Source organism: Sinohyriopsis cumingii, chromosome 15 (assembly GCF_028554795.1).
Source record: "Sinohyriopsis cumingii isolate HCF-2022 chromosome 15, ASM2855479v2, whole genome shotgun sequence".
Classification (NCBI taxonomy): domain Eukaryota; kingdom Metazoa; phylum Mollusca; class Bivalvia; order Unionida; family Unionidae; genus Sinohyriopsis; species Sinohyriopsis cumingii.
In genome coordinates, this window is record NC_142975.1 from 146,606,382 (window position 1) to 146,624,045 (window position 17,664).

General features: G+C 34.8%; 1 protein-coding gene across 1 annotated transcript in view; it reads left to right on the forward strand.

Annotated features, from left to right (window-relative positions):
- The window catches only part of LOC149783004 (uncharacterized), a 99,123-nt gene that overhangs the window by 38,339 nt on the left and 43,120 nt on the right, over positions 1-17,664 (forward strand). The window contains exon 2 of the mRNA XM_089934573.1: positions 11,927-12,336. Within this exon, the coding sequence (XP_089790699.1) occupies positions 11,927-12,336 (410 nt within the window). The remainder of the gene's footprint in view (positions 1-11,926; positions 12,337-17,664) is intronic.

A 17,664-nucleotide genomic window follows, 5' to 3' on the forward strand; every position in this document is an offset into this window, starting at 1 on the left:
CTTTAGTGTGTACATTGGCTGAGTGTAGAACACATCCCTTTTTTTAAATAAAAATCTCTTCCTAATGTAATACACGACTTAACGGCTGAAAAAATTGGTGACATTGGCATTTTGGAGAATTCTGCCGTTCAGTATGACTTGGCTACTACCTGTTCAGAGTAACTGGAGAGCCAATCAAACGTTGTTGAGGATTGTCTTATACGTGACCTGCACAATTCGTCATTTGTTTCGGCAATGGCAGATGAAAGCACTGACATATCCAACAATAAACGGCTTGTCATATATGCTCAGATTATTTTTGATGACATGAAACCATCAACAAGGGTTGTTTTTTTTAAATAACGAATATAGAATGTTCAGATGCTTCTGGAAAGAGATTTGCCTTATTGGCTTTACTCACATTATATAACTAATGTTTTTGTTGTGTATTTAAACAATATAACTGAAGACTGACCATCGGCTTGAATAGGACTCAACGGTTTGGATTCTGACTTGCTGTCTTTTGCTTTGATGAGTCAGTTGCAAAATAGCAGGGACCTGTACTTATAGGAATTTGATTTTTCATTTCTCGTATTATATACCTCGTTCGCTATAGCACTCCCGTGAAAGTACGTGAGCACGCGCATTTATATGTTCTAAATTTTAAAACTCATTATCATTTGTTTTGCGATTCGGAACATTTTAAAACATTCCTCTAATGACAGGATATTTTTTTTTAAAATTTACATGAAATACGTCATATAACATGTAGAAATAAAAATGCCGTTTGTGCAGAAACGTATCATAATAATGGATGGATTTAGACGTTAATGTACTGTGTAAGCGCATTAACTTGAACATGAAGACAGAATAGCTTCGATTTCAAACCCCAAAACATATTTACCCATCAACCTTCCTATCTACCTGTACCCACCAATCTGATAAAAATTGCGGAATAAAACGTTTGTTTCGTAGGTAATTGTACGTCTTTAAACGCAGATCTCAACATTATCCTAGATCATGCAGTCAACATTTTATGTAATAAACAATTAAAAATAAGTTGCATTTTCACACTAGGTTGTTGTCATTATTGACATACTTTCCTCGGGGAATTTCATCAATTTACACCAAGAACCCGGATCCCCAATGTGGTATTGATTTGATAGAAACACGAGATAACGTTATTGTACTTGTGAATGAGGATTATAGCAGCCATACCAACCCCACATTTCCTATTTATAAGAGATAGCATTATCTGGTTTACGTGAAATCCTGCTTAATATCTGACACGTTACATGTGGTAAACGATAGCAGATACATGTATAAACTGAGGATATGGAAATTAGATTGACCGAATACTTCAGATTTATTAAATGTCGAATAAAACTTTGTCTTCGCCTGTGCGTGAGGAACTGTAGACAAAAAGCTCAAACGCGTCGAAAGGGAAATTGGTTAGGATGATAGGAGTGGTCTTTCATTTCGCTTCTGCATTTTAGAATTTCTTCCATTATAAATATAAACGGTATTGTTTGTGTATGTTTGCATCAAAACATTGATTATTATACAAACTTCTAACCTATGTATATATATTGGTATTTGGTTATTAGAAAGAAATGGACGATTTAGTTAGAGGTCCTCTCTTTCTTTCTGACAATATTCGATTTTGAATTCAGACATTGGAAAAATTATTGTCCAAATATGATTTAGATCAAACATCATATAAAAACATCATATTCTTGCAATGTGTTTTTTATTTCCCGTCCTATTGTTGAATATAGTCGGGGATTTTTGTGATACCCTACATTTGTCCGTCCGTCTGTCTATTGTCACAGCTCTTCCCAAACCGCTGGGTAGCACGTTGCCCTTGGGATAACTATCTGCAAGAAAGGAATCATCCGTGGTTCCCGCCACTTAAGTCTGGGTGGGGAGTAAAAGTCAGATATTACATGGCAATGACATTTTCAAATATTTGAAGACCAAACCTCATATACGCAATAATAGATTAAAAATTAATAATGCGTGTGACTGATTTTGTATTATGTTACATTGGTTACCACACGATATAGGGATGCGGGTGAGTACAGGCGAAGTTTGGAGTATGAAGTAAAATCGTAGGGATTTGAGATGGCGAGCCAGTTAGAAGCTCATTATTAAATTAATTGGCTTTTTCAGAAAATATATTAATACAGATCAATTTCAAGACATACGAAAATCGGTCTTACGATCACGATTGCCTGACTTAGCATCTTGACATTTATGTATACTTAGTACAAACTATTTCGGTGTATTTTCATTTACGAAGATTGATGTCAGCTCGTGTTTTTTTTTTTTTCAAGTAAAATGTTGCTCAGGCTGAGCTGAACCTTGACAAAACTCGTCAACTTGAGTGTACATACATGTTTCAGTGTTATTACTGTCATTAGTATGAAATGAACACATAATAAATTATTCATACTGACATAATCCTTTGATTAACAACAACGTTTTTTAATTCTAAATGTATTTTGAGTTGTATTTTGTTTATTTTACTGTCGATAATTTATTTTGGATTTTAATTTATTGTGAAAACAGCTTAATAATAATAATAATAATAATAGAGAATCAACCAATATTACATGTAGCCCTGAAACAATAGAATATTACAACTATAAATGCAGCGTATAGGTGTAAATAAAACTCATACTACAGTGTCTAACATACTCACGTGTAATCATACTATATCTAATTTCTCACACTTTCTTACATTAACACATGTATACAACTATACGCAGCTTGTATACACATCTTTATAGATTAACCTACAAGCTGATCGCCAAGGATATAAATGGGATCGTCTGAGACACACAGATACACAACACTCATCTTCATGGCCGCCAAAATTGCAAGTTGACCGCCAAGGAGACAAAATGGGAGCATACGAAGCAAAGAAAACCACACACACACACACACACACACGTAAAACATAGATAAAATATACATATAAGTTTGAGAGATGGCATCTTCGCTAGCCAAGGTTCCGATGTGATAATCCGATCTACACCTTGGCGGACCGAACAGATGTATTGGTCATTTGTCCTAGCGACATCTATTGGATTTCATGAGTTGCCTCTCTTAGTATGTAATGCCATTTAAACAGTAGCGTGGTGCATTGTACATTGGTCGAAAATGTTGGGGCAACTGACCTAAAAAGGATACTTTAAAAGTTTGACATCGAAAGTATGACTATGTACCAGAGGGAAGCCATAACAGGTGTATTGAGTGAAATGTATTTGTGCAAACACGGACCGGCACTGGAAAATTGCTTATTTATCATCAGTCCATTCAAGTTGAGTGCTCCTCTTCTCTCGATCACGTAGGAACAGTGTTCAAATTTGAACAACTTAATTTTGATTGGATGCGGTGGCTTGCCGTCGCATCCAATGAAATTCAGACCCGAAGTACAGAAATATCTGCTCGATATCCCAAGGTGTAGATAGGGTTATCGCATCAGAAACTTGGGTAGCGAAGATGGAGAAATGGGGAAATTGGTGGTTTATCCAAGTCATATTTCTCAATTTGAGCTGTGGCATAATCAGAAAGAAGAAATTTGTGAAGTGCATTCTTTAAAGAAGAGAATGTTGCTTAAGTTTTATATCAATGGGAATAATGTTCCTCAAGACAGCTCATGAATATGTAAAGATGTTTTTGATAACAGGGTTAGAGGTCAACCTGTAATTTATGGTATAATCAAATAAAAATTTATAAGTTAAATAAAAATTTATAAGTTACACTTTTTCGCAGTGGATAAAGTTTCTACGACAGAAATCAATTAATGGCTAAGACAGTTATAATCAATTCTCTTTTGTACATGTGAATGTTTCAGGTAATGCGCATGCTCCAGTGATGTTGCTAAGCATAGTGATGACGAGAAGACGTAAAGAAAAATCAACATCTGTATGTCACGGTGATGATAAAGACTGCTATATTCCTTGCAATTGAATAAGTTCAATATTGTATCGCAGTCTGTGTTAACATTTGGAAGTGTTGATAGGCGGTTTGAGATCATGTGGTGATATTGTTCCAGGTTTCTTTGATGTTGGGCGATATGTTCAATGCTTTTCGCCCAATTGCTGCGTCACCACAAGTCGCCGTGTATCTGGTAAAGCCCCAGACTGGGTCATTTACCCAGACTGAGACATTGCAGACGACAGACGAGGCTTAAAATGGACGTTTTAATAGATGTTGATAATAAAGCGATTTTTGATCAATCACTCAAAACCCGCGATTTTACTTTCGCAGGTTGTCTTCGTTTGATGTTGTAATCAGCACATTTTATCTTCTACATTGCCTTTATTAAAATGAAAGAAATCATACAACACTATCTCGCTTCAAATGTTGTCCTATCTCAATATCAGCACTTGTAAGGCAATGTACACTGGCAACGTACCTTTGAACATCACTTTGTAATAAGATGTTATCAACACGGTGATTTGAAAATGAAAGCCAGGGTGTTTTATACTCATCTTGATGGATTGCTTCAGGAAAAGAAACAAACATTTTTTTTTAAAATAATGATTTACGATATTTAGATATTGCTATAACTTTGTTGAGTTAAATTAAGGCGCAGTGAAGGATTAAGCATCCAGTCAATAACGACCAATTATTTTGACCGTCGGTTTATGGCCATTTAGGGGAGATAACTAATTATTGTAATCAAAGACTTTCCTCGAGTGTACCACGCCAAAGTGATAAGAGTCAAGTATCCGAGGGCCGCGCAAGTCTACTTTGTCCAAGATAAGCAGAATACTTTCAACTTTATCTCTCGGTATTCTAGTCCTGGTCCAAGTATTTGGTCATGCGAATATTTTAGTAGCGAGATAAAGTGGATGGCACTAGCGACAAGAGCAGATTTTATGGCGGCCTGCCGGATAAGGGAAATGATAATAAACACCAATGACACACATGTACAACAAGGCAACGTTTCAGTAAATTACGAAGACACTGGTTCGGGTGGAAATATACGAGACTGGAAATAATAAAAAGGAAGAAAAGACAAAGACATACAGGTGGGATGTACAGAAATATAGACGAGCAGATAAAACAATCATGTATTCAGTCTTAGGGGTAACATTTCAAGCTTGCAAATTAATCTTCAGAAAGTGTTGATCTCATTACTAGAATCTTTTGATCGTAGTTATCGAATTCAGGACATTATTGGCAGAGTGAATTGTGTACTCCCCTCGTATCTGACACACTATGTTTGGAATTGATTTTACTGGTGGTGGTGTTTTTGCTTAGTGTTTAATTCCTCAAGTGTAATTATTACATACAGCACAATGCATGCCCTTGTTTCGGAAGACAGCACCGCCCAAATTAATTGTAGAACCCGTATGTGTACATGCGAGAACGTGATTTGGGTGCGCATTATCATTTATCGACTGAGATTGAAGCCTGCACAAAAAGTATAAGGTTTCCAGATTACTTATCACAAGTAATTCAGAAATTATCACGACTCTTTCCTGGGCTGTTTTCTCACACATTTCTCAATTTGATCATGAAGCCATGGAAAATGGACACCGTCGGAGTAAGCTGGTGATAATGGGTGTGATAAGGCGGCCAGCACCGCCTGGTATAGATTAGATTAGAACGTGGGTTCATTTTCTTTTCATTGTCAGCTTTTTAACCAAGGTTTTCAGCGGGATATTTCTTGTTGTAAAGCTCAGATCAGATTGCTAAATGTTCACATGAATTTGATTTAGTAAGGTCGATTGATGTCGCGGGAAATCGACGTTGATTCAATGCCGATTATCGAATTAGTCTTCCGATAAGAATCGCTTATCTTGAACTAATTTAGACAGCTTAATTTAACAAATATAATTCTGTCCGTCATTGTCGGCTTTACATAAACCCCATACATGTTTGGAAATCAAAACGATCCCTTCCTCCCCAATTGAGCCCCGGTATGCCTTTACGTCTGACACCCTGGCGCAAACTTATCTCCACATATGCGAAATAACAAAGATCCCTCCTTGATAATTAAATACTAATTGATTTCTCGATTGAGGGTATTTTCGGCAACTTGATATCAGTTGTATTTCGTATAATTAGTTGATTAATCATTCTCTTGTACCATCGTTCTCGTTAATGCCTTACATTTTAAACGCCGTCGAAATATTTAGATTACAATGAAAGATAGTTTATAACATTTTTCGTTATTATTTTTTTTAGCCTTTTTTTCCATGGACTTACATTATGATTAGCTTTACAGGTCCTCGGTATTTTATACTTTAACAATGTGATGGATTTCTGTAAAATAAGTATTTGCGATTTGACTTTCTTATCAGACAATTCTTGGTATGGTTTACTAAAATTGTACTTATCCAGGTGGACTGCTGTACAACAATTTCAGAATTAAAAAAGTACTGTGTTCATGTTTTTGATGACGGTTACTTTGATTCAAATGTTCTGCTTTTAATTGTCTCGTAATGAAATAAGATAGTGCATAGTTAGTACGCTCACTTTGCACATTAGCTGTTTTGAGTTCGAGCATCAGTTCTTACACGTACAGAGTAACGCTTTCATCCATAGGCGGTCAGTGTTTTCTCCAGGTTCTCCGTTTCCCTTTGCCTGGAAGTTGTGCAAAAACTGGAGCTTTTATAATTGCAGAGAGCACTTTGTACAAGTTTTGAGAAATTGTTCCGTATGCAAGGCTTCTACAAGGATCGTGCATAATGTCGACGATGTTTTTTAATCAGTCACCACTGTCGCCATGCAAAACACAACCGTATTGAAAGAGTGTTTCGAAGCCGTACATCTTCACAGGAACATCTGAAAAGTGAGAGTATGCTCCAATTTTTCAAAAATTTAATTTACAAAGTTTAATTTTACCTAATGATATTAAAATGGTACCTTTAAGCACACTGCATAATCTCCTTTTCATTGTATCTGGTGGGGGAATACTACAAACCACTTCTTACTGGAGCGCATGGAATCGAACATGGAACTACGTAGATAGAAAGCAAAAAATGTTATATGCTATTCAAGCTTATGAAAGTCAACATTTACTAAGCACTTCTATTCGGTGGGGAGGAATATGTATCAGATTTGATTTACTAGGTTTGATTTTACAAATGTAATACATGTGTTGTCACGGCTTCCGTTTACGTTGTGAATCGCCACTAGTTGCTGGCTCTGGAGGATGAGCCCCTAAATTTCTTTCAACAATTTTCTTCATATGGATATGGGAATAAAACATAAACAAGGACATCCAACGTATAGCGGTTCTACAAGGTTATTAAAAAACAACCCCCCCCCCCCCAACAGCAACAACAAACCTAAAGTATGGTTATTGTTACAATGTGAAATTAGATTCGTGTTACCTTCTTATCATGCCTTAACACATAAACAATATCAAAATAGACAAAACAAACCCCACAAGATAATGAGTAACCTCACGAAACTCGAAACTTGTGCAAACGGAAACAACTTTTAATTATCAAGCATTCTCGGGTATTTAAATCTTTCATAACGAGATTCAGCCAAAATTCATATTTATTAACGTCGTATAAAGCTATACTGTCTGTAATTTTTTTTCTCTCATAAAAATATATCTTTTTGAGATTCCCAGTCTCTTTGAATTTTAAATGTAATATATTTCATACAATTTCAGCGATAACCATTCTTGCATACTGATATGGAGTCAGATTATTACTAATGATGCGGTTGTTGTTGTAGGTTTAACGAGTGTTTCAGCACATGATAGGCTATACATAGCGGCCTATATACCTCTTGGAAGAATAACCATCGACCCACGAGAAGTTACTTGCAAGCTTTCGCACATACACACGTTGACCAAGCCTGAGACTCGAACCCACGCGGACATAAGCCACCCGGGACCCCTGAGGCAGTAGTACTAATATTAGGATTCCTAACTTCCGTCATCGGCGGAGTAGTTTCGACCTATCTAAATGATGAATCGATGTTACACTGTCGAAGCTACAATCGGAATGTGCTCTGCTATTTCTGTGAAACAAACATTTACCTCAGATCTATGACGGCGCATACGTTTATATGTCGGCGCAGTAATTTACAGAAACTTCATATTTCGTTTGCCTCAGATTTATCCCACCATGCAATATATTTGAACCCCGTTGGCTATTTCTACGATTGGATTGATTGTTGGATTGACTGAGACAACAAATACTTAAACGCAAAATACTTAAACGCGTCCGCAGCTTCTCGGTCAGTCCTTGTTTCGTAAACAGCCGAGACGGTCCGAATGGTAGCTGTTGGCATACATTCTTGGTATGATCGGTTGGATTGACCTTGAAGTTTCGAATATGCGAAACTAATGAGGCGGGGACCGCACGATTAGTGAAGCAGTTGTTGTGGTTTCTCATTTTCTTTCTTTTTTCTTTTCTTTTTTTTTTTCTCTCACGTGATCTGGCTATTTCCCTATTATACTGCATCACTAGTAAATATCTTGAAAACGAATGATAATTTGAATCAATTTATTTTGAAGTGAAATAATGTCTTTGTTGACATACTTAGCCCATAGTTGTTGCCAATATAGTTCCGTTTGTTTGTTATGGGGGTGTGCTTTTTTGTTGTTGTTGTTGTTGTTGTTGGGGGAGGGGAATGACATTAACTTTGTGTATTTGGATATCCCAGAATAGACTAACGTAATTGAAGAAATCTTACAATTTCTTGAGAATCAAACGGCTTAAAAGGTTTTATGAAAATCTATGAAAGTATGAATTTAGGTGAGTCAAAGAGAATGTATAAATTTCAACAAGTTTAAAACATGAAAAATACAGACACTATCCAAAGGCCAGACATTGTGTCTATCGAAACCGTTGTTGTGATGAGAGAGAGAGAGAGAGAGAGAGAGAGAGAGAGAGAGAGAGATTATGTGAATGCATTATACTTTTTGATAAATGATGATAAATTTTGCAAAGAACAGCTATGACTCCATCGTATTTTGGAAATTTGTTTCGCCATCTAAACTGCATATTTGGATGGTTGCTTTCGTAATCTGTGGCTCAGTACGGTAAGCCCAGATAAGCTACCCCGACTCCCCATGTCAATATGATTTATTATATTATCATTGGACCCACATATCGCCCGCCATATCATAGCTATCTGAAATTGTAATAGAACGCTACGCTGATCAGGCGATTATCTTTTGTTGCATATATTTAACAATGATTATTATTTTGGAATATTGGGAAAAGGGGTCAGGTATCATAATCAATCTTCATCTTATGTGCCGCGTTTGTCTGCAGATAAGAAAAGTTTGCTGGAGATACGGAATGAATGACGGGCTTATGGTTATGAATAATTTATCACCAGAATTTTGATAAGGGCCAATTTCACTACGGGTGTGACTAAATCTGATAAGATTTTAGTTGACTATTACCGGATTAGCTGCCATAATAGGGACTGTTTGGTTTTAGAGAGATATCTTTTATGGTAACAATAATTAACATTTTTTGATTTAACATGGGATCTTCATCATCAATGCCGGCTTGTGACGGGTCGTCACATCTGTTCGAAGTCCCAGTTTTACGAGGAAGTCTTTTGAGAGCAATACTATATTTCAAACGCCAGAGGGAAAAAAAAATGATGTACGCTTTACAAGGGCGGATACCTGTTAGAAGAAATTAGTTTTTGTCACTGTTTGGAAGGTGGCAGCATTGCAAAAGGGCCGCAATGCCGCCATCTAGGCAGAAATTGTGTGCTGACCTTAGTTTATCAGTTTCTTAATATTATCTCGGCCACGGGACTACGAAAAGCAAGAGTTCTTCGTGTTGTATTCTTTTTGGGCCAAGGTCACAAAGTTCTGCCACTGGGTTGCTAGGGTCCTTAAGGGGAGGGGGGGATACAGTTTCGGACCATAAATAGCTTGAAAATCTACTCTTGCTCAGATTTGAAGAAGTAAATAACCTATTCTATCCATCATATAAGTTGACATAAATTATCTTGAGATAAAAGGAAACAAAAGAAATATCTGGGTTGGAATGAAATTCTTAGCTCTCTTCTATTCCCCTGCCGAAGATTATGTGGTTGGTCCATAAAGAATAATTTTACCAACCTTTGTTACTGTCATCATAACTTACTTTATGTACAGTGTAGCGTCATATATCTTAAATCAAGATAGAAAGGTAATTAGTTTTACATTTTTAGAGCTTATTGGTCAAGTTTGGTCGTCTTGTCGTAGGTCGAAGGTTCACAATGCGAACCCTATTCTACAAAACTTGTATCATATTAAGTACTGTTCATGAAGTCTGTAATGTAATACAGTTGATGACAATGTGGCATGAATCATGTAATAGAAGTTAATTAATTTAGTTTAGCGTTTTCTTAACATCGGTTACAAAATGTTAAATAGTCCTTCCTAGATGAATGCTCATTTTAAATAAAACTTGTTAAACGAGTTGATTTTTTATCTTTTATGAGCATTGACAAGTTAGACATTAAACTTCTTCAGTGAATTTCATAAATATTATTTAAAAGGCACAAAGGGAGGTCTCTATTATTCAAATAACGAAAATCGCTAGGTTTTTTTAAAGAAATAAGCAAATTAATGTAGTAAAAAGACATACCAGTCTTAAAGTGTCGGATGGTAATGCTTTTAAAATTGTCAAAATGTTGTTATGAAACTGTGAGACACACACAGTACATGGCATATGTGTGTATAGTGTAACGCTCATTTCAAGAGTAAATATTATTATGTAAAAGCGTGTAAATAACACATTACGCGGTATTCCAAACATTACGAATTTTTTCTATATGATATCATTTTGAATGTCATTTCAAATGTTAAATAGTGTTACGTCAAAGAATGATCAGATATTTTCCATCTGTAAATCAATGCTCGGTGTGCAGCTCGAAATTACATGATTTTTACATTAGGACTTATTTGATATAATATCACTTTTTATCAAGGTGTATGATATCTCTGTGAACTCTGAGAGAGACATGACGTAAAATGACCTAGTTGAGACTTCTTGTATTTTATGAAATAATTATTTATATTTAAAAAAACAGTTATCAACAATCGTAATTATCGTAATAATAATGACACTAAAGAAAGTGATAAAATTATCCTATATACAGTACTTGGGGAAGTCTTCAGTGATTACAACCCGCTGTCAATTGGCTGCTGTTGTTGTCTGTTACGGAAAACCAATGTGACCGCAATAATTGCGTCATACTGGCAAAACAAAAATTCAATCAACCGCATTTTTGTGATTTCATAAGAGGAATCTCTATATTTAATTTGCACAAATTTGATGACTTAAATCCTGATTCAGCTATTGTTTCATGGACAGTTAGAGACAAGGAACATTTCCTCAATTAGTGACTGGAAACTTTTCCTCATTTAGTGACAGGGAACGTTTCCCCACTTAGTGACAGGGAACCTTTGCCCCAATGTATGGCGGGAAACATTTCCCCAATTAGTGACAGGAAACGTTTCCTCTAATAATTTGTACTTGGAAGATAAATATTCAGCTATGACTAGAGCAATAAAATGCATAGCTGCCTATTAGTTTTAAAGTGATTTTTGATTGCTTGTACCCTTAGCTATACAATCGTTTTTGTTTTTTTGGCTTTTAAAAAAATAAAGCTAACTGCTTCAGTATTTCACAGTGATCATCTTTGAAACAGAACCTTACGCGACATTAACGGACCGTGTTCCTTAGCCGTTTATGAAATAACAAGATTTGGAACACGTGTAATATCATATCCTGTCATGACACAGATTTAAAATCGAAACATATGAGTCGGGTCTATAAAAGGTTACATTAATTGGCATGTATGTGTGTAACCCTTACAGGGAGTGTGTGTGTGTATATATATGTGTGTGTGTGTGTGTGTGTATATATATATATATATATATATATATATATATATATATATATATATATATATATATATTGCATCTTCTTTCTCTTCAACTTTTCAGGGCAAGCGGGTGAAGATGGGTCTGATTCAGAAATGGCCAATCACTTGGACTCAAAGAAAGTGGAGGAAAATATGGACCAGTTAAATACTTCCTTATCAAGTGACGAAGAAAATAAGCCAAGGGAACAAAATGATATAAAAAATATAGTACACTGCCACGTGGAAGGAACAAGGGGAGCAACTTCTCCGTATGAAAACAGTACAAGTTCTCCCAATGGAATATGGAAGAACAATTTGTTTCCATCAGACGTCCTAAGTTTGAGAAAAGTAGAAGAAAGTGAATTTGTTCAGACTGGAATTGCGTGGAGTATTCTAACCAACATTGCTCTTCAAAAAGGGAGTACAATAGGACCCTACAGGGGAGAGTTAGTGTCCCTTAGTTCCATCAAACCGGGACAACTTGTTTTACAGGTAGATTGCCTATTGCAACTTAATAAACACTTTTCGTTACCAAAAGATTATATGAAAGTGTTACATTTAGGCTAGCAGAATGAAAGAATGAATGAATGATTGGTTGTTTTTTTATTTTATATTAACGACACATTGGTACACGTAGACTTAGTACATCTAAGAAAAGGAGAAGTCAGTAGGATGAAAAGAGAAAGATCGAAAAGTCACAAAAGGTATAATTTGCACATCCTAATATTAGTCATTGTAATGCTAGCAGACATATATGTTTATATTTATTGTTCCCGCGCTTTCGCATGAGTGATATTGCGGTACATTCATTATGCCTGTCTATTTGGTCTGTACGTAACACGTTTCAGATCCCCCCCCCCCCGAGTCAAAATTCACGAGACATGGTTCACAAAATGAGTATTCGATAATACTGTGCAAGAGCATCGTTTGTTTTAAGTTCTTCCCCTGGGGTTTCTTAGAGGAAACCAAATTGGACAAAAATTGTTTAAAAATTTACACTGACATTAAATGAATCAGTTTAATGAGCGAGGATAAAGAGAAGATGAGCATGCTTGTGTTTGTGTATATTCGTGCAGCTCGTGTATTCTGCTAAATATGTCTGACGTTGGGACATGATTTGCAGTGACTTTTAAATGTTGAATCTGACCATGACACGCTAATCAGTTTCTCAAAGATGGTGCGTTTTGGGAAGGAGTGTAAGAGAAAAAAATTACTAATAAAAACGTGATCACAGTCGGCTCCACTTAAATGCATATCGCTTAATTGCATAGATCGCTTAAGTGCATAGCGAAAGTATGGCCTCGTTTTACATTGTAAATATAAATGAATTCCGCTTAAATGCATACTCCGTTCATATGCATAGCTTGGGTCCGGTCCCGAGGCTATGCATATAAGCGGAGTTGATTGCGTTACAACTGTGTATTACCGTCCGTAGCCGCTTATAAGTCAGCTGGACTAAATTTTTAAGCGAGCATAAACGGCGCATCGATTGCTTGAAATCTTGCAATGACGCTTATTTTCGCGTCAGGCGGTTTTGGAAGTAATGTAAACGGGAGACCCTGGAGGTAATCAACGATCACATACCTCCCAACGTGTTGGAACCAGGTATTGAACCGGATACTACAGCATTAGTGCAAAGCAAGCGCAGACCCTCTACGCAATTCAGGCCAAAATGATGCTTGCTACAGATATTTCAAGCCAAATTAATATTTATTAAAATCCCTTGATATCTCTTAAAATTCGTATAGCTTTTTCATGAGATAACTCCAGAACAGAGTTATTTTATAGATCGTAAATCTTAACCGATATCGTACCTTCCATAGATATCATAATTTAATTTATTTTTGCAAAATAACTCGTTGAATATATAAGATATTAATAATGTTTATACGATATTCTGTACAATATAAAATTGTGTTATAAACAATATATAGGTTACGAAACTTCCCTAAATCATCCCCTCTGTAAGCCTGCTTTTTCTAGTGACTTTTTTAAAATTCATACTGTGATTAAGATATTAAATAATCTGCATTTATTATTTCTAATTATGGAAGTGCTGAAAAAGTACCTTTTTGAAGAATTAAGAGCCCATAGTAAAATTCGTTCAGTTTAAATCTATGTCGAATCAATTTAATGTCAAAACCAATTTTCATTACACACAGAAACGCGGAGATCAGATAAAACTATCATGGGTGCATCTCAAACTCGATAACCACGAATTATTCCCTATCGTGTGTAGTTTTTTGAAAACCTGAACAGCTGTTACAGGAAGAAAAGAAAAAAGATAAACCGAAATTGAGAAAGTTGTCAGGAAGATTTAAGATTAAAAGTATCAATTTCATGAAAATTGATCATCATGTGACTCATTATTGTGTAATTTTTGAACACTAGACTAGCATGTATTGGTGAAAGAAAGATCATCTTTTGCGTTTATTTCTTTAATTATTTGATAATCTCTTTGCAATAAAGTCACACGGATATTGTTGGAACTCGTTTTTTTTAAAGTCATTTCAGTGCATTCACTAACATTTCTTATAGAACTCGTGTTTTTTATTATTATTTTGTTTCCCGTTGAACTAACTCTAATTGTAGATATTTGTGCTTTCCTCATGACTACTGCACTAAGAAAATGGAAAAAAGTACCATTTTCCATCAGATGGCACAAAAGTTCGGAAGTGTTTGTCTGTGTGTCTAGAAACACATACAGTCCTACAGAACTATAATTTCTTCATAAAATTGCAGATCTCAATATTTTTTGGGAATATTTTATGTATTTCACACGCAGCTTCTGAAGATGAAATTATACTTATCAACAAATGCATTATTAATAAGTATATCAGATAATAAATAAACTGTTGCTAAAACAACTGAAGAATCTCGTTATTCACTAAAATAAATTTATCTTGCTTTATATTCAGGTGTTTTTGAAATTAAGGTGAGGACAAAGATATCTTGATTTATTATGAAAATATGTATTAACCTTTACAAACTGACCCCAGCCCCTCATCGTATGTAGAGTGTCTTTAATTGTTTTCACAGGTGAGATTTCAAAAGGTGGTAAATCTTTTAACTTGTAACAGACATCCGCCAATGAAATACAAGTAATCTATCTTTTATCGTCTAATTTCTTGCCGGAAAAATATCAACTTTGAAGCATTCCAAGGGAAAGCACCATAGCAGATAGATTTTGATGATTGTCGAATGACGAACTGTTTCCAAGTTGCAAGACTGATAATTTTAATAATTCTGCAGCTGTTAGGCATAATCGGAAGATTATTTTCGTGCAAGGTATCAGTGGTTTGCACATATCTTTCGATCGAGGAGGGGTGGGCTACAGTTCGGTCTGATCTCTGCCTCTGGCGCATATGACAGTAGACTCTTTTGGGCGGCTGAGCTTATCTCTTACCTACCAGAAATGGATAAGCCCACAAAGGCCAGATAAAATTCCAGCACATATCAAGCTTTACTGCGAAGATAAGTTGACCAAGAGTTGCGAGCCTTGATAAGGTTTGATAAATATGGTACATTCACGTTTTGATACGGTGTTATCAAACATTGGATAGTTTTATCAAGTCTTTAAGTGTGATATTTAGATATCGTGCTTTTGCTCCCTGCACCGAAAAAGTTCATAGAGATAGGTAGTGTTATTTAAAGAAAATTATCTATTCGGTTTTTCTAAGTGTTAGGCAGAACGTTTTGATACGTGCATATCTTAATTGTATTTGTGCTGGGACGTAATCTCTTCCATTTAGAAATCATCCATATATATATATATATATATATATATATATATATATATATATATATATATATATATATATATATATATATATATATATATATATATATATATATAGTTTAGATTAATATTTCTGAATCTTCAAAGCTATTTATTCTTGTTACAGATGAAATTAAGCTTTTAACTTTTTGATATATCAAACTTTTATCAATTTGGGTGTATTTTACTCAGTTTTACTCAGTGTCTGTAACTATATATCAGATGTAATTCCCCATGAGGTCTTTTCAAAGGATTACAGAGTAGATAATCTGAATTTCAAAAGAGAAATAAGATAGGAGTTGTTTTACATGTTTCAGCTTTTTGGCCAATGTTTCTGAGTACTAACTAGTAAACCAAATGTGCTTTCGTTTTGAAGGTAAGTTTGATGGGTACCAAGATTTGATTAAAATTCCACATTCAGCGAGAAAGATAAAGTAGATTGATTGTTTAGATAGATTGTACCATCAAAAAGCCAGCGCAGTTTACAGAAGATAACTTTGATTTTTAACCACAAGCTCACTCAATTTAGCTTTACCTTAGAGTTAACTTTTTTGCCGGTAGATAAAGATATGTCTGACATTCTAATATATATCAAGATTTATAGCATGTTCAAACTCATATATTTCAAAATTATTGGATTTCTACTCCATGAGAATCTTTTATAATACTAAGGTCCTTTTGCGAGGAATTTTCAGGCCCCAAAACATGAAAGTTTAAACTTTTACATTAAATGTAGAAATGTTGTTTTCAAACAGAGACCACAGTATGTTAGAAACGATTAGACGGATGCCCTGTTTTGAATTCAGTAGTTTAAAGTGTCTAATATCACACGAAGATCTCGTCATCTCGTATTAACGAGCATGAAATATCGGTTGTGTTCGCATAAGAAAATTTGAGCAATTTTGCCTTGGAAAGACAGATTTAACGTTTTCCGCGAGTTGAATTTTAACGATCGAAGATTTTATTTTAACATTTAAAAAAATAACAGTATTTTGTACCTCTTGTAAAACTTACTCTCGATTATAAGACAGTCTATTGAAAACAGGACAAAATTATTTATTGACATTCATGGAAAAAATGCAATTGGATAATGTCATTTAATTGACACGCCAGTCTGTTGCATTAGTGATTATAACCTGTCAAGCAATGCTAAATTTAATTTAATTCAATCTTAGCTGTTGGCTCAAGGTTACTTCAGATTCAAATAATGTGTTAATTTTTGTACGACGGTCATACAAGCGTAATATCATAGTGTTAGTACCTCCCTGTTACCTACTTCGTTTCTGCACACAACTCGAGTTCTCCACCATCTACAGGTACCGAATTTTATGAATGACTTTCACTTGGCTTGTGGAGATTTTACTGACATTTCACTCTTATCATGAAATAAACAGTTCAGACTTATATTTTGTCAATCATATTTTAGTAAGATTTCATATTTGATATGGGTGTTTTTGGTTTTCTTGTTTGTTTGTTGTTTTTTTTTTAAATATATTTTGGGTTAATCAAGATTATTCAAACCATAAAATAAGCGTTCAGACCCATATTTGGCATGTTGAATTTCTTTAACTGGCAAAGTTTTGGATTATTTAAGGTTATTCAAATTATAAAATAATACGTAAAGACCCATATTTGGTATGTTGTTATTTTTCTTAAAGTGAGCAAGTATAGACTATTTAAGGTTATTCAAACCCTCATAGTAAAAGGTTTCGGAACCATATTTGGTTTGTTGTTATTCTTCTTTGAGATAAATTACTGGTTATTTAAGATTATTAAAACCATAAAATAAAACTTTAAGACCTATACTTTGGTCTGTTATATTTCATTAAGTGAGAAAAAGTATGCAGGTTCTTTTTAAGAAATAATGATACAGCTAGTACTATTTTAAGCAACCGAGTAATTGTACCATAATATATACCTGTACTCTAAAATATAACGAATACGACCAACATTTTATAAAATACAATTAAAGTTTAAATAATTCTTTGATTTCAGTCAATGTAAATAAATAAAAGATCGACATATTTGGAGCTGTTTGTTTT